This window comes from Natator depressus, chromosome 7 (assembly GCF_965152275.1).
Source record: "Natator depressus isolate rNatDep1 chromosome 7, rNatDep2.hap1, whole genome shotgun sequence".
In the NCBI taxonomy this organism is placed as follows: domain Eukaryota; kingdom Metazoa; phylum Chordata; order Testudines; family Cheloniidae; genus Natator; species Natator depressus.
The window spans coordinates 123150457-123178364 of NC_134240.1; the positions used below are offsets into that span (position 1 = coordinate 123150457).

At 56.2% G+C, this 27908-nt stretch overlaps 2 protein-coding genes across 2 annotated transcripts in view; both read left to right on the forward strand.

Moving 5' to 3' along the window:
• The first annotated feature begins 560 nt into the window (after nucleotides 1-560).
• On the forward strand, nucleotides 561-27345 carry LOC141991364 (uncharacterized). The gene is made up of 3 exons (XM_074959658.1): nucleotides 561-691; nucleotides 25659-26892; nucleotides 27084-27345. Exons 1-3 carry the CDS (start codon nucleotides 652-654, stop codon nucleotides 27343-27345), a joined length of 1536 nt encoding a protein of 511 aa, XP_074815759.1. The 5' UTR covers nucleotides 561-651.
• Nucleotides 27271-27908, forward strand: part of LOC141991257 (coiled-coil domain-containing protein R3HCC1L-like) — a 28123-nt gene continuing 27485 nt past the window's right edge. Inside the window, exon 1 of the mRNA XM_074959550.1 lies at nucleotides 27271-27895. Within this exon, the coding sequence (XP_074815651.1) occupies nucleotides 27404-27895 (492 nt within the window). The 5' untranslated portion in view covers nucleotides 27271-27403. The remainder of the gene's footprint in view (nucleotides 27896-27908) is intronic.

Below are 27908 nucleotides of genomic sequence, written 5' to 3' on the forward strand. Positions count from 1 at the left end.
GGTCGCCCCCCGAGTCTCTGGGGAAGCGGGGGAGGGGCTGCGGTCGCCCCCCGAGTCTCTGGGGAAGCGGGGGAGGGGCTGGGGTCGCCCCCGAGTGGCTGGGGGCGGGGTAGACACTACATTTCCCATCACCCCCCGCGGCGGGCGGAAGCGGCGGGAGGACGCAGCAGCGGCGGCGACCTCGGTTCGGTCACCTGGTAACTGCCCCCCCCCGGGCCCCCCCGCGCCCCGCCCCCCGGGCTTCACCTTCCCCGCGACCCTGCCCCCCGCCGCCCCTTCACCCCCGCCACGGTCCCTCCCCCGGGCGGATCGCGGGGTCCGCCCCCCCCCGGGGAAGGGGTCCCCGAGCTGCGCCCCCCCCGGGGAAGGGGTCATTTCCCCGCGGCCAGGCTGTCACAGAGCCGGCGGGATGGGGGGAGCTCCGTGACTCTCCGCTGCTCCCCTGCCGCAGGCCGCTCCAGGCTCCCTCTGCCCGCCCGGCTCCGGTTCTCACGGTCTCCTGCCAGTCGCCACCCTGGCCTGGGCCCTCGGGAACTGCCCCGCCCGCGGCCTGGGCCCGCCGCGGGGCCAGGGCTCCGCAGCCCCTGCGGTCAGGCCACGGGCTGCGCGGGGAGCCCTGAAGCCACAGCAGCGCTTTGGGCGCGAGCCAGGATGTCTGGGCAGAGGGCAGAGCCGGCAGCCCTCGTCCGGGGTGCGTGAGGCAGAATGGGGGGCAATGCAGGCAGCCCCCGGTGTGGGGGGCCTGAGGCGGGGGTGAGTGGTGCAGGCAGCCCCCAGTATGGAGGGTATGAAGTCGGGGTGGGCGGTGCAGACAGCCCCTGGAGTGGGGGGGTGGGCGGTGCAGGCAGCCCCCGGTGTGGGGGGCCTGAGGCGGGGGTGAATGGTGCAGGCAGCCCCCAGTATGGAGGGTATGAAGTCGGGGTGGGCGGTGCAGGCAGCCCCTGGAGTGGGGGGGTGGGCGGTGCAGGCAGCCCCCGGTGTGGGGGGCCTGAGGCGGGGGTGAGTGGTGCAGGCAGCCCCCAGTATGGAGGGTATGAAGTCGGGGTGGGCGGTGCAGGCAGCCCGGTGTGGGGGGTGGGCGGTGCAGGCAGCCGCCAGCCCCTGCTCTGGAACTGGGGCCGGAGCAGTGCCAGCAGCCCGTGTGAAGTGTGCGTGGTACAAGGGCTGTAGTTGGCAGGACTCCTGAAAGTGGTGGTCCTCTGCCCTTCTAGAGCTGCTCATGTACAGAGCTCGAAGGCTTTGCTGGTGTGTTATGAAGACACTGCCCCCCAGGGATGTGGTAGGAATCGCTCACCCCAGGGAGCTGTACCTTCAAAGAGGGGCCTGGCGGCTGTTCAGCAGGGCATGGCACCGCCATCCCTGTGGTGAGGAGAGGAAGGGGAAGTGGCGCGGGTCAGTTAGGGAGGCAGAAGGGAATTGCCCGGGCTGGGAGGTGGCCAAGACAAGAGGGTGACAGGCCTGCACCTGGGATGCTGCCGGGGGCTCTTTGACCACAAGCGGACAACCCCTGCTCCACAGCTCCTGTGAAGGAGGTGGCGGGGCATGGCCTGAGCCCTAACCCCGGGGGAAGAGTGTCACTTCCTGCAACATCTTAGGGCTGGTCCTGGCTGGCGGTGAGATCTGGCGGGGCCCCAGGCGGCAGGCAGGGCGAGCGGGTTGCTGCTGCTGTCCTGTCTGTGTTGTCAGTTGCCAAGTTATACGGATTTTGCTCTTTTAATCTGCTCATTCTTACAGCACCCTATCCTGTGCCTGGGGCCTCCCAGACCACACGTTGCCTGGGTCCCTGCCCAAAGCACTTCCTCCCTTAGCCTGATGTGCCGTGGCAGCGAGCAGGCACAGGGTGTCAGTCGGAAGATCTCCCAGCAAAGACCAGTGAGTGGTGTTGGAAGCTAAGCTCCCACGGGCTCTAAGGCAGGGATGCTTCTTGGTAGCTGTCTAAGTCTTGGTTAAGTCCCCCCTTGTCGCAGGGGGGAGTTGGGGCCTCCAGTTGTGTGCAGCCCTGGGGCTTACCGTTGCTTTCAGACTCCCTCCTCTTCCTGTTTGTCGTGCTCACGGGGTCCTGTTCTCCGTGAGGTTGCTGGCAGCTCTTTGGGGCTGGGACGAGCTCCTCCCCTTTACATTGCCCCGGCATAGGGGTGATCAGGGCCTTCTGCATGCAGCAAACAGGAAGGGAGTATCAGCAGGATTCTGGGTGAGGTGAGGCAGGGGCTTTGGTCTGCAGGCTCTAGGAGCCTGGTGCAGGCCGGCCCGGCCGTGTGGAAGCCTTTGTGCGGGGAGGAGGTGAAGGAGGCATGGAGCTGGTGCCAGGAGGGTGGAGGGAACAGATCCGAAAAGTGACCTGGTAAGAGATGCAGGCAGGGGCTGTGTGAGGCATGTCCGGGGATCCATGCTCAGCACCTTGGGGAGCACAGATTCTAAGGCTGAGGGACCATAGTGATTGTCTGCTCTGACCCTCTGTGCAGCCCAGGCCAGAGAGCTGCCCTGGATTCATTCCTGATGGAACTAGAGCAAAACATCCCATCTTGACTGAAAAATGGCCAGTGATGGAGAATCCACCATGGCCCTTGGTAAATTGTTCCAATGGTTAGTTATCCTTTGTTACAATGTACCCCTTATTTCCAGTCTGAATTTGTCTAGCTTCAGCTTCCAGCCACTGGATCTCGTTAGACCTTTGTCTGCTGGGTGAGGAGCCCTCTGTGATCAAATTCAAGGTGCGGGGGGACGCCAAGGCTGAGGCATCGTGTGCCAGTGAGGAGGATTTTGGAGGGGGTGGAGAGAGGGGAGGTTGTCTGCGTGGTCATGCAGCCTCTTTCATCATTTCTGGTGCTTTTCTCTGAATTCTCCCATTTGCCAGAACAGGTTGGTACTGAAGGGCCTGGCTGGATCACGGCATTCAGGATGCGGAGCTTGAGCTGCCTCTGCAGCCTGAAATAACGCAGATGCTTTCAGCATCACCCCATGTATTTCTCAGCTGTCCCAGTGAATGTCTGCATTGGGCTGTTTTCACTACACTTTTCCAAGCTGAATTCTCCTGTATTTCCAACCTTGCTAGGTTGGTTTGAATTATTTATCTGCGCTTTCTGGTGTTTGCAACACCTCTCTGCTCCAGCTCATCTGCAAATTTAATTATAATTCATTATTCAAGTGTCAAACGATACCCTGGTGGTCAGTTAAATTGTGTCTACTGTGCTTGTCCAAAAGCTCTGGCCAGTAATCCTAGTGAAATAACTTGTGTTCTGGATAACCCCCATGGCTGTCACTCTACGTTTGCAGAGTCTCTTTGGTTTTTGTTCCCTTCTTTCACTAGGGATTGCAATTGGATTTGCCATACAATGGGGGCTGGGGTTACTGTTCTTTCTCGGATAGAAAATCAGTACCTCCTTTATGTTTTTCACTCCTCTCCAGAGCGCCATGATTTTTTACCAATATTGTCTGTAGTTCGGTAGGTTAATTAGCTGACTCCTGGATACCCGACAGTGCCTGGCACCCTGATGAGCTGATTTGATAGAGAGCGATCTTCGGTGTTCTATTTTCTTTTACCAGCAGCTGTTTTTACAAGTCCTTATTTGGGTGGCTAAAGACATTTAAATAATCTCAGCCTTTTTTGAGTCCTGGTTAATTTTATCTCCTTCCTTATTTATTACTAGACCTGCTTTCTCTCTAGTGCTGATCCTGTCCCTGATAGATTTGTAAAATCCCTTCGTGTCCCCCATAGCCCTTCATGTCATTAACTCATTCTGCTTTTTGTTGCCTTTTCTTTTCCCTGCAGCTTTGAAGGGACAGTATCAACTTACAAATCACAGTCCTGTCTGAAAATGTTTCCTTTCTATTGTTGCAGGTATCTCTTAAGAGCATCAGGGGAAAGGCTTGATTGAAATCTCTCTCTTTTCCAGTGAGATTCCTGTGTACCTTTGACAGCTCTCCAGCTTTCACTGTCTTCCCTTTACAGTTTATTTCCCCTGCTGTTTGAGTGGATCTTTCACACAGCAACTGGGGAGAGAGACATTTTAAAAGAACACCAGTTGGCAGGGGTCTCAGGGCAGGAGGAGGCTGTGGAACTACTCTCCAGGCACTTTTGAGAACTGACTAGCTTTGTGCTTTACTCTGTGCCTTTCTTTGGCTCTGTGTCTGTGGGTTCAGTCCCCCCCCATTTCTCCATTGCCAGGGCAGCTTCCTGTATCCTCAGCTCTGCCTCTCCCTGGCAGTTTTCTAGGTACAGTTGTGGCCCTCACCTGAGTGTCTGAGCTAGTCCCTTGTGGAATAGGATGGATGGGGGTCGCTGTAGTGTCCATTACCTCTGCTTTCCCCCGAGCTGGTCTGGGTCAGGTGAGTGCCAGGAGCTGTGTTCTGAAAGGCCGCCCTGTGGAGAGGTGTTGGACCTTCCCCCTGGCCGTGGCTCTGCCTGCAAAGGGTACTGCTATCCTCTGGTCCCTAATTCCTTTGGGATCCTTGACAAGGTGGCAGGGCCGGTTCCTAAGTGACCAGAGGAGCTAGCAGATGGGAGTTTTGCAAGGGAGCGTAGAGAGGGAGCGTGACAGCCAGATACACCTAACAAACATGCTCTACACGTAGGCCAGTAACCCCACCAAAGAACGAACAAACAAATGAAACCTCTGCAAGAGTAAAAATAATGCAAAGATCACAGGCAGCCATCCAGCAGTGGAGTGGGGGCTGTCCAGTGTATTGCACTGAATGCAACATGTACATGGGCGCATTCAGTGCAAGCAGCTCGTGGCCCTCAGAGACCAAGTGCGGGCTCTGGAGACTACAGTGGCTGAACTGGAGGAGCTAAGGGAGCAGAGATGCATAGAGGAGACTTTCCGGGACACAGCAGAGTGGTTCCACCCCCTGTCTGACAGCCTCTGTGCTGTTGAGGAGGATGAAAGGCTCGGGGAAAGAGAACATCAGGCTGGAGTGGAGGGAAATAATCCCATAGTTGGGACCCTTCTTCCAGGTGATGTCATGGTATCCTCTGGCACTGAGGTCCCCAGTTATTAGGAAGGTAATAGTAATGCAGGATTTGATTATTACAAATATAGATAGTTGGGTTTGTGATGACTAGGAGAATCGCATGGTGACTTGCCTGCTGGGTGCGAAGGTTGCAGACCGCTTGAGACATCTAGACAGGAGCTGGTGGTCATGGTACATGTAGATACCAATGACATAGGGAAAAGCAGGTGAGAGGTCCTGGAGACCAAATGTAGGCTGCTAGGTAAGAGATTGAAGTCCAGCACCTCCATGGTAGCATTCTCTGAAATGCTTCCAGTTCCATGCTCAGGGCCAGGTAGACAGAATTGCAGGGTCTCAGTGCATGGATAAGATGATGGTTTTGGGAGGAGGGATCTAGATTTATTAGGAACAGGGCAATATTTGGGGAAAGGAGGATAGCCTAGTAAAGAGGAGATAATAGAAGTTGGTAAAATACAGGTAGGAACTGAAGAGAAATGAAAAAGACCCATTCAGTTCCATCACATGAAGGCAGACAACCAACTAGTGACAAATTTTGTAAGTGCTTGTGTACAAATGCTAGAAGTCTAAATACTAAGATGGGTGAACTTAAGTGCCTGGTAGTAAAGGAGGATGTTGCTATAATAGGCATCATAGAAACTTTGTGGAACAATGATAATTGATGGGACGCTGTAATACTGGGATACGAAATATGTAGGCAGGATGGAGCAGGTCATGCTGTTGAGCGAGGGGCACTGTATGTGAAAGAAAACATAGTCAAATATAGTACAAATGTTAAATGAGTGAAACTGTGCCAGAGAATCACACTGGACAGAAATTCCGTACTTGAATAGTAAGAGTCTAGCAGTAGGGATATACTGCTAACCCCTGACCAGGATGGTGACAGTGACTGTGAAATGCTCGGGGAGATTAGAGAGGTGACAAAAACAGAAACCCCAATAGTAATAGTGGATTTCAGCTACCCTATATTGACCAGGTGCATATCGCTTCAGCCCAGGATGCAGAGATAAAATTTCTAGACACCATTAATGACTGCTTCTTGGAGCAGCTTGTCTTGGATCCTCCAAGGAGAGAGGCAGTTCTTGATTTAGTCCTCAGTAGAGCACAGGATCTGGTCCAAGATGTGAATATAGCCGAACTGCTTGGTAATAGCATCACAGATCCATAGGGCTGGTGCTATGACCCCAGCTTTGGAACAGTCTCTTGGAAGAGCCCTTCAATGAGCCAGACCCCCTAAGGGTCTCACTTTTCTCCAGAGTAAGCCACACGGCTTCACCACCTCCTTAAGCTGAACCTCTGGTCCTTCAGCACCTGTGCCTCACGCTGAGCTCTGGCCAGTGAGTCCAACTGGGACAGAGCCCAAGGGAGACTTGTACAGGCTTAGGGAGCCAGGCATCTGCTCCGCCAGCGGCTGCAGGGACATTCAGCCAGCACTTTCACACAGAAGCCATTGTTAGTTGACTGGACACAGCACAGGAAGTCCTTGGTTAGCCCAGAGAAAAGGAAGTGACAGCCTAGTCCATCCTGCTCAGCACAGAGCCCAACCTCTGTCCCTCTGACCTCTCTTAGTCGGGGCACCTGACCTGGGACAGCTTCCCATAGCCACCACTTAACTCCCACCTCACCCCCAGGCCTTTGTTCCCCAGCTGGGCAAACACGGCTTGGCTTTCTGCTGAGAGTTGGGCCATCCATGGTGGCTGGTCGCTAGGTACCAAAGTCCCAGTGAAAGGGGTTGCCATTGTCTTCTCACAAACTTCCTGGATATGGGGCCCAAGCCCCAGACAGCTGGGAGCTATCCACACCTGAGTCTCTGAGCTGCTGCGGAGAGCAAACAGCCCTTTCTACCCCTGGGGTAACCGTACATCACATAGGCTTCAGAAAAATATTTGAAAAACTTTCCACTCTGTCATAAATAGTCACCATAATGTAATTAAATTTCATATCCTTGTAGGGTGGAAAATACAAAAGAAACCCACCACAGCAGCATTTAACAACAAAAAGGGGAACTACACAAAAATGTGGAAGCTAGTTAAATGGAAATTAAAAGGACCAGTCACAAGAGGGAAATGCCTGCAAGCTGCATGGAAACGACTTAAAAAACACCACAATAGAGGCTCAAATGAAAGAGGACCAAAAAATACCACCTTGGCTAAACAATGGAATAAAAGAGGTGGTTAGATGCAAAAAGGCAAAAAAAATTGGAACTCAGATCCCAGTGAGGAAAATAGAAAAGAGCATAAGCTCTGGCAAGTCAAGTGTAAAAGTATAATGAGGCAGGCCAAGAAAGACTTTGAAAATCAACTAGCCAAAGGCACAAAAGCTAACAGCAAAATTTTTTAAAGTACATCTGTAGCAGGAAGCTGCCAAACCGACAGTGGGGGACACTGGGCAATGGAAGTGCTAAAGGAGCGCTCCAGGCAGACAAGGCTGTGTCGGAGAAGCTAAATTAATTCTTTGCTTTGGTTTTTGCCGCAGAGGATGCGAGAGAGAGTCACACACCTGAACCATTCTTTTTCAGCACAGATCTGAGGAATTGTTCCAAATGGAGGTGTCAGTAGAGAAGGTCTCGGAAGAAACTGTTTAATTTAACAGTAATAAGTCACTAAGACCAGGTGTAATCCACCCAAGAGTTCTGAAGGAACTTAAATGAAATTGCAGAACCAGTAACTGGAGTATATAACCTATTGCTTAAATCAGCCCCCCCCGATGACTGGAGGATAGCTAATGTAACACTGATTTTTACAAAAGGCTCCAGAGGCGATCCTGGCAATTACAGGCTGGCGAGCCTGACTTCTGTGCCAGGGCAACTGGTTGAAACTAAAGAACAAAATTATCACACACACAGATGAGCACAATATATTGGGGAAGAGTCAGGGAGGACTGAGTCATCTATCTGCCACCCCGACCCGGAAAACGGAGAAGTCTGCTGCTTGCCAGGAGCTAAGATTCGCAATGTGACGGAAAGACTGCCGAGACTCATCAAGCCCTTGGATCGTTACCCCTTCCTGCTTCTCCACGTGGGCACCAAAATGATACTGCCAAGAATGACCTTGAGCGGATCACTGCAGACTACGTGGCTCTGGGAAGAAGGATAAAGGAGTTTGAGGCGCAAGTGGTGTACTCATCCATCCTCCCCGTGGAAGGAAAAGGCCTGGGTAGGGACCGTCGAATCGTGGAAGTCAACGAATGGCTACGCAGGTGGTGTCGGAGAGAAGGCTTTGGATTCTTTGACCATGGGATGGTGCTCCAAGAGGGAGGAGTGCTAGGCAGAGACGGGCTCCACCTAATGAAGAGAGGGAAGAGCATCTTCGCAAGCAGGCTGGCTAACCTAGTGAGGAGGGCTTTAAACTAGGTTCACCGGGGGAAGGAGACTAAAGCCCTGAGGTAAGTGGGGAAGTGGGATACCGGGAGGAAGCACGAGCAGGAGCGCGTGAGAGGGGAGGGCTCCTACCTCATACTGAGAAAGAGGGGCGATCAGCGGGTTATCTCAAGTGCCTATACACAAATGCACGAATCCTGGGAAACAAGCAGGGAGAACTGGAAGTCCTGGCAAAGTCAAGGAATTATGATGTGATTGGAATAACAGAGACTTGGTGGGATAACTCACATGACTCGAGTACTGTCATGGATGGATATAAGCTGTTCAGGAAGGACAGGCAGGGCAGAAAAGGTGGGGGAGTTGCACTGTATGTAAGAGAGCAGTATGACTGCTCAGAGCTCAAGTATTAAACTGCAGAAAAACCTGAGAGTCTCTGGATTAAGTTTAGAAGTGTGAGCAACAAGGGTGATGTTGTGGTGGGAGTCTACTATAGACTACCGGACCAGGAGGATGAGGTAGACAAGGCTTTCTTCCGGCAACTCGCATAAGTTACTAGATCGCATGCCCTGGTTCTCATGGGAGACTTCAATCACCCTGATATCTGCTGGGAGAGCAATACAGTGGTGCACAGACAATCCAGGAAGTTTTTGGAAAGTGTAGGGGACAATTTCCTGGTGCAAGTGCTGGAGGAACCAACTAGGGGCAGAGCTCTTCTTGACCTGCTGCTCACAAACCAGGAAGAATTACTAGGGGAAGCAAAAGTGGATGGGAACCTGGGAGGCCGTGACCATGAGATGGTTGAGTTCAGGATCCTGACACAGGGAAGAAAGGAGAGCAGCAGAATACGGACCCTGGACTTCAGAAAAGCAGGCTTTGACTCCCTCAGGGAACTGATGGGCAAGATCCCCTGGGAGAATAACATGAGGGGGAAAGGAGTCCAGGAGAGCTGGCTGTATTTTAAAGAATCCTTATTGAGGTTACAGGGACAAACCATCCCGATGTGTAGAAAGATAGTCAATATAGCAGGTGACCGGCTTGGCTTAACAGTGAAATCCTTGCTGATCTTAAATACAAAAAAGAAGCTTACAAGAAGTGGAAGATTGGACAAATGACCAGGGATGAGTATAAAAATATTGCTCGGGCATGCAGGAGTGAAATCAGGAAGGCCACATCACACCTGGAGTTGCAGCTAGCAAGAGATGTTAAGAGTAACAAGAAGGGTTTCTTCAGGTATGTTAGCAACAAGGAGAAAGTCAAGGAAAGTGTGGGCCCCTTACTGAATGAGGGAGGCAACCTAGTGACAGAGGATGTGGAAAAAGCTAATGTACTCAATGCTTTTTTTGCCTCTGTCTTCACGAACAAGGTCAGCTCCCAGACTGCTGCATTGGGCAGCACAGCACGGGGAGGAGGTGACCAGCCCTCTGTGGAGAAAGAAGTGGTTCGGGACTATTTAGAAAAGCTGGACGTGCACAAGTCCATGGGGCCGGATGCGTTGCATCCGAGAGTGCTAAAGGAGTTGGCGGATGTGATTGCAGAGCCATTGGCCATTATCTTTGAAAACTCATGGAAATCGGGGGAAGTCCCGGAAGACTGGAAAAAGGCTAATGTAGTGCCAATCTTTAAAAAAGGGAAGAAGGAGGATCCTGGGAACTACAGGCCAGTCAGCCTCACCTCAGTCTCTGGAAAAATCATGGAGCAGGTCCTCAAGGAATCAATTCTGAAGCACTTAGAGGAGAGGAAAGTGATCAGGAACAGTCAGCATGGATTCACCAAGGGCAAGTCATGCCTGACTAATCTAATTGCCTTCTATGATGAGATAACTGGCTCTGTGGATGAGGGGAAAGCGGTGGACGTGGTGTTCCTTGACTTTAGCAAAGCTTTTGACACTGTCTCCCACAGTATTCTTGCCAGCAAGTTAAAGAAGTATGGTCTGGATGAATGGACTATAAGGCGGATAGAAAGCTGGCTAGATTGTCGGGCTCAACGGGTAGTGATCAATGGCTCCAAGTCTAGTTGGCAGCCGGTATCAAGTGGAGTGCCCCAGGCGTCGGTCCTGGGGCCGGTTTTGTTCAATATCTTCATAAATGATCTGGAGGATGGTGTGGATTGCACCCTCAGCAAGTTTGCAGATGACACTAAACTGGGAGGAGTGGTAGATACGCTGGAGGGTAGGGATAGGACACAGAGGGCCCTAGACAAATTGGAGGATTGGGCCAAAAGAAATCTGATGAGGTTCAACAAGGACAAGTGCAGAGTCCTGCACTTAGGATGGAAGAATCCCGTGCACTGCTACAGACTAGGGACCGAATGGCTAGGCAGCAGTTCTGCAGAAAAGGACCTAGGGGTGACAGTGGACGAGAAGCTGGATATGAGTCAACAGCGTGCCCTTGTTGCCAAGAAGGCCAATGGCATTTTGGGATGTGTAAGTAGGGGCATTGCCAGCAGATGGAGGGACGTGATCGTTCCCTTCTATTCGACACTGGTGAGGCCTCATCTGGAGTACTGTGTCCAGTTTTGGGCCCCACACTACAAGAAGGATGTGGAAAAATTGGAGAGCGTCCAGCGGAGGGCAACAAAAATGATTAGGGGACTGGAACCCATGAGTTATGAGGAGAGGCTGAGGGAACTGGGGATGTTTAGTCTGCGGAAGAGAAGAATGAGGGGGGATTTGATAGCTGCTTTCAACTCCCTGAAAGGGGGTTCCAAAGAGGATGGCTCTAGGATGGCTCTCTGTTCTCAGTGGTAGCAGATGACAGAACAAGGAGTAATGGTCTCAAGTTGCAGTGGGGGAGGTTTAGGTTGGATATTAGGAAAAACTTTTTCACTAGGAGGGTGGTGAAACACTGGAATGCGTTACCTAGGGAAGTGGTGGAATCTCCTTCCTTGGAAGTTTTTAAGGTTAGGCTTGAGAAAGCCCTGGCTGGGATGATTTAGTTGGTGTTGGTCCTGCTTTGAGCAGGGGGTTGGACTAGATGACCTCCTGAGGTCCCTTCCCACCCTGATATTCTATGAGTCAACATAGCTTTTGTAAAGGGAAATCATGCCTCACCAATCTACTAGAATTCTTTGAGGGGGTCAAGAAGCATGTGGAGAAAGGAGATCCAGTGGATATAGTGTACGTGGACTTTCAGAAAGAACTTTGACAGGATCCCACACCAAAGACTCTTAAGCAAAGTCTGCAGTTATGGGATAAGAGGGAAGGTCCTTTCATGGATCAGTAACTGGTTAGAAGACAGGAAACAAAGGGTAGGGATAAGTGGTCAGTTTTCAGAATGAAGAGAGATAAATAGTGGTGTCTCCCATAGTGGGAGTGTGCCTGGACAAGTGCTGTTCAACATATTCATAAATGATCTGGAAACGGGGATGAACAGTCAGATGGCAAAATTTGCAGATGATACAAAACTACTCAAGGTAGTTAAGTCCCAGGTAGACTGCGAAGAGTTACAAAGGAGTCTCCCAAAAATGGGTCACTGGGCAACAAAATGACAGTTGAAATTCAAATTGATAAGTGCCAAGTAATGCACATTGGAAAACATAATCTCAACTATACATACAACATGATAGGGTCTAAATTAGCTGTTACAACTCAAGAAAAACATCTTGGAGGGCATTATGGATATTTCTGTGAAAACATCCACTCAATTTGCCACAGCACTCAGAAAAGCTAACCGAATGGTAGGAACCATGAGGAAAGGGACCGATAATAAGACTGAAAATTTCATAGTGCCTCTATATAAATCCATGGTAGGCCCCCACCTTGAATACTGCGTGCAGTTCTGGTTGCCCCATCTCAAAAAAGATAAATTAGAACTGGAAAAGGCGCAGAGAAAGGCAAAGAAGATGATCAGGGGATGGAACAGCTTCCGTACCAGGAGAGATTAGTAAGATTGGGACTGTTCTGCTTGAAAAAGGGATGACGGGGGCTGGGGGGCTATGATCGAGGTCTAAAATCATGACTGATGTGGAGAAAGTGAACAGGGAAGTGTTATTTACCCCTTCACATAACAGACAAACCAGGGAAATGAATAGGCAGCAGGTTTACATATGGAAATACTTCACACAATGCACAGTCAGCCTGTTACTGGTTGCCAGGGGATGATGGGAAGGCCAAAAGTATAAGTGGGTTCAAAAAAAGAATTAGATAAGTTCCTGCAGGACAGGTCCATCAACAGCTATTAGCCAAGATAGTCAGGGATGTAACCTCATGCTCTGGGTGTCCTTAAGCCTCTGACTGCCAGAAACTGGGACTAGCCAATGGGATGGCTCACTTGGTAATTGCTCTGTTCTGTTCATTCCCTCTGAAGCACCTGGCACTGGCTGTTGTCAGAAGACAGGACACTGAGCTAGGGTGGACCATTGCTCTGGCCTGGCATGGCCATTTGTGTTGAATGGCTGTGTCCCTGGTTCTTGATGTGCCTGCTTGGGTATGTTTAATCTGGCACGGTGCAGATCGTGACACTTGGATTTGTGTGTCTGTCATGGTGGCAGCGGATGCTGCTGGGAGTGGAATGCTTGAGTGCAGCAGGCCCTGAGCAGTGCTTGGGGCGCCTGCCTTCCCTAGATAGTCCCTGCTTCGGCCCCGGCATTTGCAGTCCACCTTCCCTGTGCTTGTGAAACAGTGCACTTCCCAGACCAGATGGTCCATGCAGATATTCAGTCTGGTGTCCCACCCCCAGTGCCCAGTTAGCAATCTGTCTGCTGGTGCTAGCGCAGTTAGAGATCCCCTGGCTTTGGGAAGCAGATGGGGTGTGTGTGTGTGTGTGCTCACACAGTGTGCACTCTGGGGTGTGTCTGGGCAGACCCGTGCCAGCACCAGGGCAGTAGGTGGCTCTGGCTGGCTGGGACTGAGTGCCCAGATGGCTCTGAAGCATCGGAGAAACTCTAAAGGAATCCAGGTCATGGGTTCACAGGGACAAAAAGGTTGTGTGCTCCCGAGGAATGGGACGTGTAGGCGACTGACACACTCCCCATGGCAGCCCCTTGTGGGGGCCTGCCACGGAGTCCCTGGGTGATGCTCTGGAGCTGCTCCCCAAGAAGCCGGGCAGGACTCTGGGGAAGTCTCCTTTCTGTGAGCAGCCTGTTTTCAGGACACACAGCTTCCACCTTCCTGGGTCTGACCGCGGAGCATTCAGCATCCTCTGCCCCTCCGTGCGCTTCCCCGAGCGAGTCTGCCCAGGCGGGGTCCTGGGGAAGCCAGGGGGTCCTGCACCCCAACTTCGCAGTCAGACATGACTCTCAGCCAGCCAGTAAAACAGAAGGTTTATTAGACGACAGGAACATGGTCTAACACAGAGCTTGCAGGTGCAGAGAACAGGACCCCTCAGCCGGGTCCATTTTGGGGCCAGTGAGTCAGACAACCCCATCTGCCCTTCACTCCATGTCCCCTGCCAGACCCAAAACTGAAACTCTCTCTAGCCCCTCCTCCTCTGGGCTTTGTCCCTTTCCTGGGCCAGGAGGTCACCTGATTCCTTTGTTCTCCAACCCTTTAGCTCTCACCTTGCAGGGGGGAAGGGCCCAGGCCATCAGTTGCCAGGAAACAGGGTGTCGGCCATTCTCTGTGTCCAGACCCCTGCACACACCTGCCCTCTAGGGCTCTGCAACGATCATGCACCCTTACCCCACCACCTAGATACTTAAGAACTGCATAGGGGAAACTGAGGCACCCCCACAATATTCAGGGGAAACATTAAGAACAGTCCCGCTTCGTCACAGGGCCCCAGGCCAGTTCTCAGCTCTGCAGCTGTGGGTGGCGTGGGGCTCTGCCGTGCAGGTGCAAGCGCTGTTGGGGCGTGCCAGGAGGTGGGACGAGCTCTGCAGTCCAAAGAGGTTCGTAATCTGGGCTGGCTAGAGAGTCTCCTTGTCCCTGCAGTGTGTGAGAAGAGCCCAGTCTGCAGCAAGCTGTGAGGAGTGACATTGTGTGCATGGAAGTGCTGCACTGTCACACTGCGCTGTCCCACAAGGGCACTTCCCAGCTCCCTCAGTGCTGCTGCCAGCCAGCAGGAGCCCATGAATCCTGGAGGGGAGGCTGGGCAGGCATGTCCCAGTCCCTGGGGGGAAGGGGGCAGGGCAGGGCGACTCCTAGCCAGGGATAGGGCAGGTGCGTTCCGATGCCAGGTTCGGCTGGCTCACTGCTGCAGCCCAGCCACCATGGACGCACCAGTCTGCGGGGAGAACGGCACATGCCTCCTGCTCCTGCCCAAGGTGTTGCTGTTTCATTTGGTTGTCAAGGCTTTAAGGTTAACTGTTCTATTGACGGAACTATGGATCGAGTGGAACTAGAAACCTCGGAGGCTAAAAATACAGCTCCCTGCCAGGAAACGAGGCAGCGTGCTGGGAGCGTGGCACTTCCCAGTGTTTCCAGGAACTGGCACACCAAGTGTGGACCCAGCAACCTGGGATCCGCGCCCTGAAATGCCCAGCATGCGGCCTGCATTGTTTAGCTCCCTCTGTGCCTCCTGCTGACCCCAGCGCCCTTCACTAGGAAAGAGTGCATGTTCCTGCTGCATCGTAGGGCATGCCAGCCCAGGTGCTACTCCGCCTGGGGTGGGCTGGGGGCCTCACGACTGCTCCGACGCAGAGACCGGTGTCGGGGGGCGTGAGCTGAGCCCTCGCTGTAGGCCGGTGTGGGCAGGATACAAGGCCACCTGCTGCTGGGACTGTTGAGGGCCCAACAAAGCCCCGTGTTAACAGGGTGGGGGTTGCTGCAGGCTATCGCTGGCTTACTGGTATTGTAACAAGCATGTTACAGCTTTGCAGTCTTTTATTGAAGAGACACAAAAAGAAGGGAGAACTGTGAAAGCATCTGACCTGGAAAGAATCAGTCAGGCTTTGATGTCATGATATTCCTTGTTCCCTTTAGCTGCAAAGTCTTATCTCCTAGATAGTATTCGCTGCTCTTCTGGGGGAACAGGGCAACAGCTGAGCTGGGCTGAGCAGCTGCTGGTGCTGGAGTCCAGTCCTCTCTCCTCTCAGAGGCGGACACAAAGAGGAGAGAAAACAAGAGCTGAGATGGAGCGGGCAGCTTCTGTTTCTGGGGCTGACTCCCTTCAGCCTTGCTGCTGGAGGGGCAGGGGCCCAGACACACTGTGATCCCTCACGCTGACACCTGGCACACACGTACCCACGGCAGGCTATTTTGGGCCTTGCTTTTAGCTGCCTTTGTGGTCACAGGTTCACAGCAGTGTTGCAAAGGCGGAGTTGCCTTGGCCAGCTAAATCAGACTCTACCTAGAAGCGAAAGAGAGAGGAGAGAGGGGAACGAAGGTGGGGGGCGGGCGACAGCAGGCAGCCCAGGCTCCTGGGCCAGAGGCTGGTCAGAAGGTAGCTGGTGCTGTTGGAGGGGGGATGTCGTTAGTTCCCTCTCTGGCTGGGCTGAGGAAGGCCCAGTGGTGTCCGGTGGCCGCAGGACCCCAGGAGAGCGGGGGGGTAAAGCTTGCTCCTTCCAGTCCACATACTCCTCTCCCGTGTGAGCAGCGTCCCGGGCAGGGGTAGCCTCATCCTTTGACTTTAACCAGGTGAAACACAGTTTGATTATTTTACCTATACATGTTTCCTCCCACATCTGGAACCTTCCCGCTGGTTCTCACGGCAGCCCGTGACCTACCCGGAGCCCTGCAACCCCCTGGCCCGGGTCTTTGAACCGAGCCAGCCCAATCTGTCCCAGGCGCACGTGCTGGCGTTTGCTGATTTGATGAGTCATTTCACACAACAGGCGGAGCTGGACTTTTGCTAAAGGCACAACCGGACTTGGCTGGTGCGACCTCTGGCTCTGTATGTGACTGGGCTTTGGCTGCCGCGGGGCCAAGCCACCTTCCTTGTTCCTGCATCGTCTAGTCTGGCTGACTGGAGGAATGGGACGTCCCTAGCAAGGCGTGTCCCCACAGAAATGCACCGCTGTGAGTCCAGGCAGGTCTCGGCCCCTGCTCGGTGTTTGGCTGGACGGCAGAGCCAGCCCGTGCTGGTGCTGCCCTCAGAGCCTGGGGTCCCGCAGCCTCTGCCGTGCCCCTGCTTGTGCCCTCCGCCCCGGCACAGCACAGAGGCTTCTTCAGGCTCCTCTTGGTGGCAGCTTGCTCAGCTGGGGCTGGAGCTTCATACTGTGCGGTGGGCCCCGGCGGTGCGAAGGGGGTGAGCTATGGGGTCACCTGCTCAGGCAGCGTGAATGAGGCTGAGCTGAGGGCCATTGCCCTGGCCCCGGAGCGTGAAATGGGTTGGTGGTGACGCGTGGCGGGGCCGTGCGGTGGAGTGTGTAATGGGCTGGGGGCATGAGCTGCATTACCCTGTGAAATAAACCTCTGCACGCTGCAGCATGTTCCCTGCACGGGCAGGCTCTGCGTGCCTGTGTCCCACCCACACTCCTGGGGATCTCCAAGGGCTGCCTTGTGCAGTGAGCCCGACTGGCCCTGAAACGAGCAGCCCTGCTCCTGGCATATGCTTGGTGCCAAAGTTGCGGTGTGGTCCATCTGCCCCCGGCTGCCAGTGTGACCCCTGCTCACTGGGCTGGCCATGTCCCTGCTAGGAATCTGCTGAGAGGAGAGCGCTTTGTGGCCGGCCTGCTGTGGCCTCGGCTGGTAACTATCCATGTGCCTGTACGCCACTGGATGTGTGGCTGGCTCTGGCACTGGAGGACTGCCAGGCTGTGCCCCAATGGAGAGGTGGCTGGCAGGGGTGCAGGGTGGGGGGAGGTTCCTCCCAGCACCAGGCGCCTGCTCATTGATCCCGTCTGACTGGGAGCGGGAGGCAAGCTGACTGGGAATCTTCTCTTCTGAGAAGGCCGTAAATCCTCAATAGGACGGGTCTCCTTGGAGGTGACTGGGACTGTGGGGAGCCACTCCAGCCGAGTGCCGCTGCTGATTGGGGAGGTTCCGGGCCTGTCCCCCGTCCTAGCAGCTCTCCTCTGCGTCCCAGCTCTCAGGAAGGGTGACTGTGTGCAGAATTGGGCCTTGAGAAAGGCGGACGTGGTCGGTCAGTGACCTGGAGCTCGGCAGCTGAGTAGCCTGAGCCCAGCCGGCTGCCGGGACTGGCCCCACCGCATGCAGCTGAGGGCCCGGCTGGACCGGGGGGAGGCTGGTCCATAGGATGCTGGCGCTGGAGCATGGGGTCCCCAGGCCAGAATCTCCCAGCAGCTGACTGCCCCGTAGGAGAGCTCCGCGGTGCCGTACAGCGCCGAGGGGAGCGTGCTGCCCGCCCTGCTGCCTTGGCGTTCCGGTGCAACGGTGGGAAGGCAGCTGGGGACGGGTCTGGAATGGCAGGGCCCAGCTGGCTGCCGTCGGGGGAGGCAGGCTCCCTTCCGTGCATTGTAGGAGGAGAACATACTGAAGATGGTGCCGGAGGTGGGGCTCCGGCTGCCCCCCAGCTCTGATTCTCCCTAGAGAGAGTGGCTACCAGCCCAGCTGAAGCTAGGTGCAGTGGCTGTACTGAGGCTGTGCAGTGACTTTCCTGCTCCTCGTGGGGGGAGCCCTTCTGGCCTGTCTGCCCTGCAGGGAGTTTCTAAAGGCCGGGTGGGGGATCAGCTCTTTTCCCACTCTGGTTCTGAAGCTGCTGGGCTGGTGGGGAGAAGCCCTGGCGGAGAGGCGGCTGTGGGTGTCCTGCTGAAGGCTGCCCTGGGTGCGAGTGAGCTCGGAGCCGTCAGGAGTTCTCTGCTGGGCCTTGGCTTCTTTGCCCTTGTTTCTTGCTGAGCGTGTCTCGTTCCCGGGGAGGGCAGCCAGGGCTGTGCTAGCCCGGCAGCCTGTGGCAGATGCTTTGTCCCTGCACCGTTGGGTGAGGAGCAGAGGGGATAGGGAGGCTGCTGTGTGCCAGAGCCTTGCCCCATTGTCCCTTGACAGTGATGGGGCAGGGTGTGCTGGGGAGGTCTTAGCTTTCCTCTGAGCTAACAGAGCTTCACGATCCTTCGGAGAAGCTGCTGCTGTTTGAGCTGGACCATTCATGTTGCTCACTGACATGCTGTAGATTGGCCAATGTCACAGTGAAGGTTTCCCGCTTAACCCTGTCCCTGTCCACTTCGGGCAGTGGCATTTTTCAGATACCCCCTGTAGTGAAATGAGTGCAGGTCATTGCTTGGCCAGTGCTGTCGGGTCTCGTGCCACTGGTTCTGGAGGCCTCGGTGTACAGCCGTGCACTCCTCTGCGTGGGGCAGGCAGACAGGTCCTGCCGAGCCTGTCCAGTGAGAGTACACGTGAAATATACCGTACTTACCCTGTGAACTCTGCAGAGTGAAAACTCCCTGGCTTAGAAAGCCTGCAGAGTCCATGGCGAAGCCCAGCACCGCCTTCTCCCCTGAGCTGCCCTTCAGGAAGACCGCGCTGCCCCTCGAAAAGAAAACAAATCATGCCTTGGTGCTGAAAAATGACCTACCCAGGCTGTGAGCGGCTTCCAGGATGTGTTCTCTTCATGCAGTCAATAAAGAGAAAGGGACCATTCTGTCAGTGGAATGACACCGGCTGTATGTGCATCTCTGGCTAGACAAAGATACGCATTCAGGCGTTCAAAAGGGAGCTAGATAGATTCATGGAGGAGAAGTCCATCAGTGGCTATTAGCCAGGATGGGCAGGGATGGTGTCCCTGGCCTCTGTTTGCCAGAAGCTGAGATTGGCTGACAGGGGATGGATCACTTGAGGATAACCTGTCTGTTCATTCCCTTTGGGGCACCTGCCATTGACCACTCTCAGAGGACAGGATACTGGGCTAGATAGACCTTTGGTCTGACCCAGTATGGCCATTCTTATGTTCTTATGTTAAAGGGGCTGGCTTATAGTCCTGTGCTTCAGGGCCTGTCCTCCATGGGCCGGCTGCCTTCATTCTGTGCAGTGCTAAAATGGGACATGGCGCCTTCCCCGCCGCGTAGCTAGCTGCTATCTGGCCCTCTGGGCAATGCCTCGTTTTCTCTGCTCTCGGACAGGGTCTCTGGCTGCTGCAGGGGTGGTGGAGTGTGTGCCCACTGCCCAAACTCCCTGTAGAGCCAGCACTAATGTCCCCCTTGCTGGCACTCCCAGACAAAAGCTCAAAGGGCGTGGGTGGAGGCCAGAGACGGAGCTCCCTTCCCTTCCTCCAGCTCAGCGCTGGGCAGGGTGGGTCATGTGGGCTTCCACTTGCAGGGCTGTGCCCCTGGCACCTTTCAGCAGCATGACAGTCGCCGAGCCATGTGCAGTCATTTGGTGGGCGCTGCGTGGGGATGGGGATCCCCCTGGGCATGGCACGAGGGGAGCCCTGGCATGGGTAGGGGAGGGCGAGACTGTGCTGGGGCTGGGTGTTTGTGCCTCAGCGTGTCTCCATCTCCTGGCGCCTGGAGTGCCGGCAGGTTGGGGAGAGCTATGAGAGACCTGTGCATCACACAGGCTGCACGGGAGCTGCCTGCAAGCGCCGCTTTCCCCAGGCAGGCGGCCGTCCGTCCATCCATCCATCAGCAGGATGGAATGAGATTTGGCGGAACAGGTGGCCCTGCAGCGGGGACATTTTCTAACCGACAAATGGGCCGTGGCTGAGGCCCGACCACAAAGTGCACCTGTGGTTTGGCCTGCTGTGGGTGTGCACCTGTCTTCCTGGCACTGCCGGCCCAAGGCGTGCAGCCAAGCTGTGCTTTCCCTCCAGACCTGGCACGCTGGCTCCCTGCGTTCTGCTCTGGTCTCGCTGTGGAGCCGCGAGAGGTGGGCAGAGAACAGTGTGCTGCATGGAAAGGGGGATGGGGATCCCGCCAGGAGCCCTTGGGAGCTGTCCCCCATCTGGCACCGGAGCCTGGTGGGAGCTGCCTGGGCCCCTGCCTGGAGCTGTCAGCAGACTGCCCCCCCCCCCAGCTCCTGCCCCTCTTCAGCCAGCGGGCCGCCCCCCGGCGCCTGCTGTTGGTTCTGGAGGGATCCGTTTTCAGTTGGGGTGGGGGGCAGGGGAAGGAGCCTAATGCACCGGAGGTGCCTCGGAAATGAGAACCTTGGATGGATTCCTGGCCCTATTGATCCGCCGGCAGTTTCTGCATCCTGACATTCGTAATCTCGGGCGGCTCTGAGGTTCCAGATTAATGGGCTCGGGAGCTGTCCATCCGTCACTTCACATTAATTACTGGAGAGGTGTTTTTCCAGTGATTTACCTGACAGTGGCCTGTGATGAATACCCCTAAACAGAGTGGGCAGTGATTCATCACACGGCCACGCCCCTCCCCCACGCTCCCTTCCCCCAAACCACAGGACAGACCCCTGAGCCATCCGTCTCCATAAACACTGCCTGATGCATATTGATAGGGGGCTGGGGCCTGGCAGATAGCAAGGTGCTTCTTTGTGCCAAAGATTATGAAAAATAAATCTCTGCCAGGAAGGTGCGATGGGCAAGCGGGGCTCCTCCACCTTGCGTGGCCAAGCTGCAGGCAGCGTGGGCTAGTGGTTGGAACACAGGACAGGGAGTCGGGACTCCTGGGTTTGCTCCCAGCTCTGCCATGGCATCACTCTGACCTTGGGTCGGTTGCATCTGGCTGCCTCAGTTTTCCCATCAGTACAATGGGGGTAGTGACCCTTCCTGGCTGGGAAATGACACCTCTGCAGCACTCTGCTCCTCGCGTGGGATTGCCACATGTGGTTATTGCTCTGCCATGGCTGTTTACCAGAGAATGTGCCAGCTTGGCAGGGGAGGGTGTGTGCTCGCCGTCCTGTGCAGGCAACCCTACCTGTGCCCCAGATCTCCGAGCCTGCCTGTGGTGTGGGGCACCATGCCCTGGCTAAGGGGCAAGGCAGAGACTCGGCGTGTCTGGGTGCTGTCTCTGCAGATGGCAGAGAGCAGGGAAGGTGTTGCCAGAGAGGGGTTTGTAGGCGCAGATGTTCAAGAGGAAATTGATTCTTGCGCTGATGAATGTAGCTTCATTACAGCCCAGCTAATTACTCACTGACCTCTCTAATGGATGGCTCTGTAGGCCAGGGATTGGCTGTGGAAGGGGGTGGGGTGCACTGCTGGAGGCTCCTGAGAGGAGAAGTTGCAGTGTGTACCCTTGAGTTTCTCTCACCTGCCCTTAAGGCAACCCCAAGCTGTGCTGATGAGAGCGCCAGGCGTTTGCTGGAGAGCCGGGGGATCCGGGCACAATGGCAGGGCAGCCCCAGACTCCCTCTGGCTCTGTGTGGGGTGGACAGAGGCGGGGAGTGGAGGGTCCGGGGGCGCTCCCTCTCTGGGCACAAAGACTGGGGGTTACTGGGCTGTGACCCCTCTGTGGTTCTACTTCTGCTTGTCTCTCAGGAGCAGGTTCATTCCTTCTGCCTAATGGTTATGTAGAAATGGCCTGGCTCAGTGCCCAGCCTCTCGCTGCACTCCCCACCTGCTGCTTCAGAGCCAGGTGTGAGAAGCCTGGTGTCTGTCACCCGTTGAATGCCCTGATCATCCCCATTACACAGCTGCTCCTTTGCTGAGCTGCCGCACGCTTGGCCCCGGGGTACCTGGTGGCACTGAGTTCCTCTGGCTAAGCGTGTGTGTGTGTCTCCTTGTATCAGCTTCAAAAGTCTTGATGTTCAGTTCCACTGAATCTCTTGTTCTTGAAAGGGAAATCTTGGTGCCTGAGCTCCCTGCTCCGCGTCAGGCTTCATCTGCATCTGTCTCTTCCTGCCTCTTATTCCTCTCCTATCTCAACTCAACGGCCTCCATCTTTCCTCTCTTTCACACTTGGGACTCTTCCAAGGCCTCCAAGAACTACACAGGGCGGTAAATGTTGTTTGGTGTGTGGTTGGGAGAGAGAGAGATTTGCTAGCTAACTTAGCAAACTCTATGCTTGGATTGTGGCAGGACTTCCGTTGCAGCCCCTGTGGTCTGCTGTCCAAGCATTCTAAACCCCTCCTTGCTGGGCTGAGCTGGGCGCTGTCTCTGAGCAGGGGTGCTGCTCCAGTCTCAACAAAGCCCTTTCAGCCTTTCTTGCATTCTGTGAAGGGGAAGAAGAAGCCCACTCCCCAAATGTCGGATGGGCTTTGCACACAGGCCAGCTTGACTGCTCTGCAGCTGTTACGGCACCAAGCGCTCTCAAAAGGTCGGTAACAAGTGCCCAATAAAACGGAGCTAGTGTTTAACCCAGGCAAGAGGCTAGTCCTCAGTGAGGGATGGCGCCAGGCCAGCAAATACAAACCCTGAATGATAAGCTATTAGAATGCGCTTCCTTAAGCACACCTTCAAATGCCCGGCGATGTTTGGCTCTGCGAGACCATCTGTGGGGCCGTGGTAGCAGCAGAGCTGATGTCTACAGGAGTCTCTCCATGTAGATGGTGTCAGTAGGACAGCTGTGTCCTTAGCTGGTCCTGCTGTGAACAGTGACTAAAAACCAGCTGCCTCCTATTCGGCAGAGCTGCCCCGAGGTAGGGGGGTCGTCTCTGCTGATTGGGGGCTTGGGGCTGTCTCTCATCTTAATGACATTAATAACGGTTTCCTGCTTTTTGCTCCTTAGCCCAGCCAACCTCTCCCTCCTTGGCCTGAGCCCCAGTGCTGCGGCCTGTCAGTGACACCTGGCTGTGCTCGCTGCAGGCAGTGCGGCTGCACGGGTGTTGGGGGACAGAGGCAGAGCTGTTATCGCTGGGGCCAAGGCCTGAGAGCGAACTCTTGGCCCCAGGCGGAGAAGTGGGGCTGGCAGGTAGGAAACCACCCTCGTCCGTTGGATCAATGGCTCCGTGTCTAGTTGGCAGCCGGTGTCAAGTGGAGTGCCCCAGGGGTCGGTCCTGGGGCCGGTTTTGTTCAATATCTTCATAAATGATCTGGAGGATGGTGTGGATTGCACTCTCAGCAAATTTGCGGATGATACTAAACTGGGAGGAGTGGTAGATACGCTGGAGGGGAGGGATAGGATACAGAAGGACCTAGACAAATTGGAGGATTGGGCCAAAAGAAATCTGATGAGGTTCAATAAGGATAAGTGCAGGGTCCTGCACTTAGGATGGAAGAATCCAATGCACAGCTACAGACTAGGGACCGAATGGCTAGGCAGCAGTTCTGCGGAAAAGGACCTAGGGGTGACAGTGGACGAGAAGCTGGATATGAGTCAACAGTGTGCCCTTGTTGCCAAGAAGGCCAATGGCATTTTGGGATGTATAAGTAGGGGCATTGCCAGCAGATCGAGGGACGTGATCGTTCCCCTCTATTCGACATTGGTGAGGCCTCCTCTGGAGTACTGTGTCCAGTTTTGGGCCCCACACTACAAGAAGGATGTGGATAAATTGGAGAGAGTCCAGCGAAGGGCAACAAAAATGATTAGGGGTCTAGAGCACATGACTTATGAGGAGAGGCTGAGGGAGCTGGGATTGTTTAGTCTGCAGAAGAGAAGAATGAGGGGGGATTTGATAGCTGCTTTCAACTACCTGAAAGGGGGTTCCAAAGAGGATGGCTCTAGACTGTTCTCAATGGTAGCAGATGACAGAACAAGGAGTAATGGTCTCAAGTTGCAATGGGGGAGGTTTAGATTGGATATTAGGAAAAACTTTTTCACTAAGAGGGTGGTGAAACACTGGAATGCGTTACCTAGGGAGGTGGTGGAATCTCCTTCCTTAGAGGTTTTTAAGGTCAGGCTTGACAAAGCCCTGGCTGGGATGATTTAACTGGGAATTGGTCCTGCTTCGAGCAGGGGGTTGGACTAGATGACCTTCTGGGGTCCCTTCCAACCCTGATATTCTATGATTCTATGACACGAGCTGTGGAGCTGCTAAGCCGCGGGGAGCCCCGCACACCATTCTCCTGCCGCTGTCCGGGCACGGCTGCGTGCCCGGCCCCTCGTGAGCCCGTTCTGCCGCAGGTGAGCTGCAGGCTGCAGAGCTCAGTACTGATGGTGTCCCGAGCCTCTGTCTGCCAGAAGCTGGGAACGGGCGACATGGGATGGCTCACTGGATGTTACCTGGTCTGTTCGTTCCCTCTGGGGCATCTGGCCTTGACCGCTGTCGGAAAACAGGATCTTGGGCGAGGTGGACCTTTGGGCTGACCCAGTGTGGCTGTTTTTATGTTCTTATGATTGTCTTACGGTGGCTCTCCAGGCACAGACCTGTAACCCAGCTGGCCCAGGCTGCGGGGAGCCCCGCACGCCATTCTCCTCTCGCTGTTGGGGCGCGGCTGCGTGCCCGGCCCCTCGTGAGCCCGTTCTGCAGGCAGGGCTGCCCCGGCAGAGCTCAGTGCTGATTGTCTGCGGGTGGCTCTGCGCACGCAGGCCCGGGCAGTGATGGAGGCAACGTTCCGCTGCTTAGAAACCTCCAGGAAAGTAGAGGACTGACAGTGCGAAGTGCTGAGCGGTGGGGCCGGTGGCTCTGAGCCCCTCGGAAATCCGCCTGCAGGGTTTCGTGTTGGCTGCAGCTGCAGGCTGTGGTGTTCCCGAGTTGGAGCTGGGCTGGGAAGGGCTCACTGGGGGCTGGCCCCATCTTGGCGCAGTGTCGCGTTCCCTGTGGGGCAGTATGTCGTAGCCGGTCTGCGTTTACTGGAGGCGGGGTGGGTGGAAGTATTAACTAGCCTTACTTGGGGCACCATGGTCCCTCCTTTCCTGAGGTCAGAGTCACCTTAGCACTGGGGTGAGTGTTTGGCACTGTGGTCTGTGCGCTGTGTCCCCTACGGACACTGGCCTGGGCACCGTGCTGGGTGATCCAGGGCGTCAAGTGTCATGAAGGAGGGGCCGGGGCTCAGGCCATTTGTTTACTTTATAACTGAGGTGGCAAAGCCCAGAGGAGCCTGGGCCTGGCCCTGCCACGGCCCGGAGACACTGGGGCTCTCCCCTGGCAAGCCCTGTCACAAATTAAGCACTGGGGCCTTCTCCACTGGAGTGTCCTGTGCAGCCAGGCTGGCCAGAACTGCAGTGTGGCTTGGTGTATTTCAGTAGCATCCAGAAACCCCAGTTGAGATAGAGGCTCCACGGGCGTGGGTGCACACACGCTCACGCTCTCTCTCTCGTGCAGAGGAGCTTACAGCTGTAGGGACCCCCCCACCCCTTTGTACGCTGGAGGCTCTGAGATCGCTCAAGGCCGTATAGCAGTTGGAGGCCGGAGGAGAAGAGGGGGTGACGTAGCGCAGGAGGGAGCCTTGGTGCTGGTGCTGTGCAGCGAGGGCAGGCAGGGAGCAGGGCTGTGGCCGGAAAGGCCCAGCGAGCTGCTGTCCTCCAGGACAACACTCCAATTCAGCCCGGCCAACCCCATGGTGAGGGAAGGGCGGCAGGGCCCTGCCCCTGGGACAGGAGCTGCTGCTGCAGGGCGAGTGCAGGGCAGGCTGTCTCTCCAGCCCCCTCCCCAGGACCCCTTTGGTCTCCATGGCAATGGGTTGGAAGGGAGGGGGCCTTAGTTTCGGATTTTGTCCCAGGCCCCCAGCAGCCTGTGCGGCTCGGCCCGGGGGTCCCGTCAGCCCGGCCCGGGGGTCCCGTAGCATTGCTGCCTTGGCAATGAATTAGTGCTTTCTCTCCCTGGCAGGTAGAGGTGGCACCATGCAGCAGGAGGGGGAGAAGAGCCGGGTCCGGCCCAGGAAGCCTGACATGGCCCTCTACGTGCCCAAGGCGCGACGGGAGATGGCAGCCCAAGGAGCAGGCCCTGCCAGTGGTGCGTGGACCATGGGGAGCCGGAGGGAGGAGGAGGAAAACCGCCGCGTGCTGCAGAAGGAGGGCGCCAAAGGCAGCTGCAAGAGGCAGAGCCCCAGCGCTGGAGCCCGCGAGCCTGTGGCCAGAGAGGGGAGGAGGTCGGAGGGGAAAACAAGGAAGCGCGTACCCCTGGGGGACAGGAAATGGGGCAGCGCCCCAGGGCAGTCCCAAGGAGCCTCTGCTGAGGGCTGGGATCAGCGTCACACACGCCACCAAAACCATCTGGCCCCAGAGGAGCAGCCGTGTGTGCGGCTGGAAACAAACCTCCACAGTGAACAGCCCAGCCCTCAGGAGCCCTGCCTGGATCAGGCGCCTGCTCGGCCAGGGGGCAGTGAGGAGCAGGTGCCCAGCAAGCCAGGGCTCAGAGCGCTAAGCCCAAGGTGCTGGGATTCAAGGACAGGTACTGGACCTTGTTCCCATCTGTTGGTGGAAACATCTAGTCCCCTGCTTGTGCCACCACGTGGCGGGGAGGAGCAGGCACAGGAGCAGAGGCATGGGGGCCCGCTGGCCCGGCTAGGCACTTCCTCTCCGCCTAGGAATGAGAGCAGTGATGAAATATCAGAGCAGGCAGTGGGGAGCACAAGTGGCGCATCTGAATGTGCAGGCAAGAGCATCCCAGCTCCGAGCGGGGAGAGCGCAGGAAGCGCATGCGAGCTCAGAGGGGAGGGTGCCGCAGATCCAAGCCGGGAGAGTGCAGGAAGCGCATGCGAGCTTACAGGGGAGGGTGCCGCAGATCCGAGCGGGGAGAGCGCAGGAAGCGTGTGCGAGCTCAGAGGGGAGGGTGCCGCAGATCCGAGCAGGGAGAGCGCAGGAAGCGCGTGCGAGCTCAGAGGGGAGGGTGCCGCAGATCCGAGCGGGGAGGGTGCCACAGATCCAAGCCAGGAGAGTGCAGGAAGCGCCTGCGAGCTCAGAGGGGAGGATGCCGCAGAACAAAGCCAGGAGAGTGCAGGAAGCGTGTGCGAGCTTACAGGGGAGGGTGCCGCAGAACAAAGCCGGGAGAGTGCAGGAAGCGCGTGCGAGCTCAGAGGGGAGGGTGCCGCAGATCAGAGTGCGGAGGGCGCAGGAAGCGCGTGCGAGCTTACAGGGGAGGGTGCCGCAGATCCGAGCGCAGGAAGCGCGTGCGAGCTCAGAGGGGAGGGTGCCGCAGATCCGAGCGGGGAGAGCGCAGGAAGCGCGTGCGAGCTCAGAGGGGAGGGTGCCACAGATCCGAGCGGGGAGGGCGCAGGAAGCGCGTGCGAGCTTACAGGGGAGGGTGCCGCAGATCCGAGCGGGGAGAGCGCAGGAAGCGCGTGCGAGCTTACAGGGGAGGGTGCCACAGATTCAAGCGGGGAGAGCGCAGGAAGCGCGTGCGAGCTCAGAGGGGAGGGTGCCGCAGATCCGAGCGGGGAGAGCGCAGGAAGCGCGTGCGAGCTCAGAGGGGAGGGTGCCGCAGATCCGAGCGGGGAGGGCGCAGGAAGCGCGTGCGAGCTTACAGGGGAGGCTGCCGCAGATCAGCCGTGTGGGAGGGCAGGCAGCGTGTCTGACAGCAAGCGGGGGAGCACTGCTGTCTGTCCAGAGCAGGGGTGTGGGCAGGAGGGAGGCATGCCTGAGCGTGCCAGGGCGAGAGCGCACAGCACAGCCCACAGGACAGACTCTGGCCCTGGGGCCCTACCGGAGCGTGTGGACAAGGCCAGAGGCAGCGCACCGCTGTGTGGGGAGGAGATGCCCTGCAGCTCAGGCCACTGTGCGCTGGGGGACACCGAGCACTCGCCAGCTCGTGGGAGCAGGGAGCACAGCCAGTCTCCGGAGATCCTGGGCAGCCGCTCGGCAGAGAGCCTGGCTGAGGAGCTGGACTGTCCAGGCGGGGTGGCGAGGCCATTACATGGCTTGCGAGCTGATGGAGAGCCTGAGACGGAAAGGGAGGATGATGGTGGTGTGAGCGAAGGCGGCATGTCCTGCTGGGACAGCAACACGGAAGGGCCTGAGCAGCCCAGTGCCGGAGCCCGGAGCGACAGCAGTGCTGCGGCAGAGGGGAGCTGGGACTCGCTGTTTAACGCCGATGGAGACTGCCTGGACCAGCGCCTGCTGGAAGAGGTATGTTCTGTCG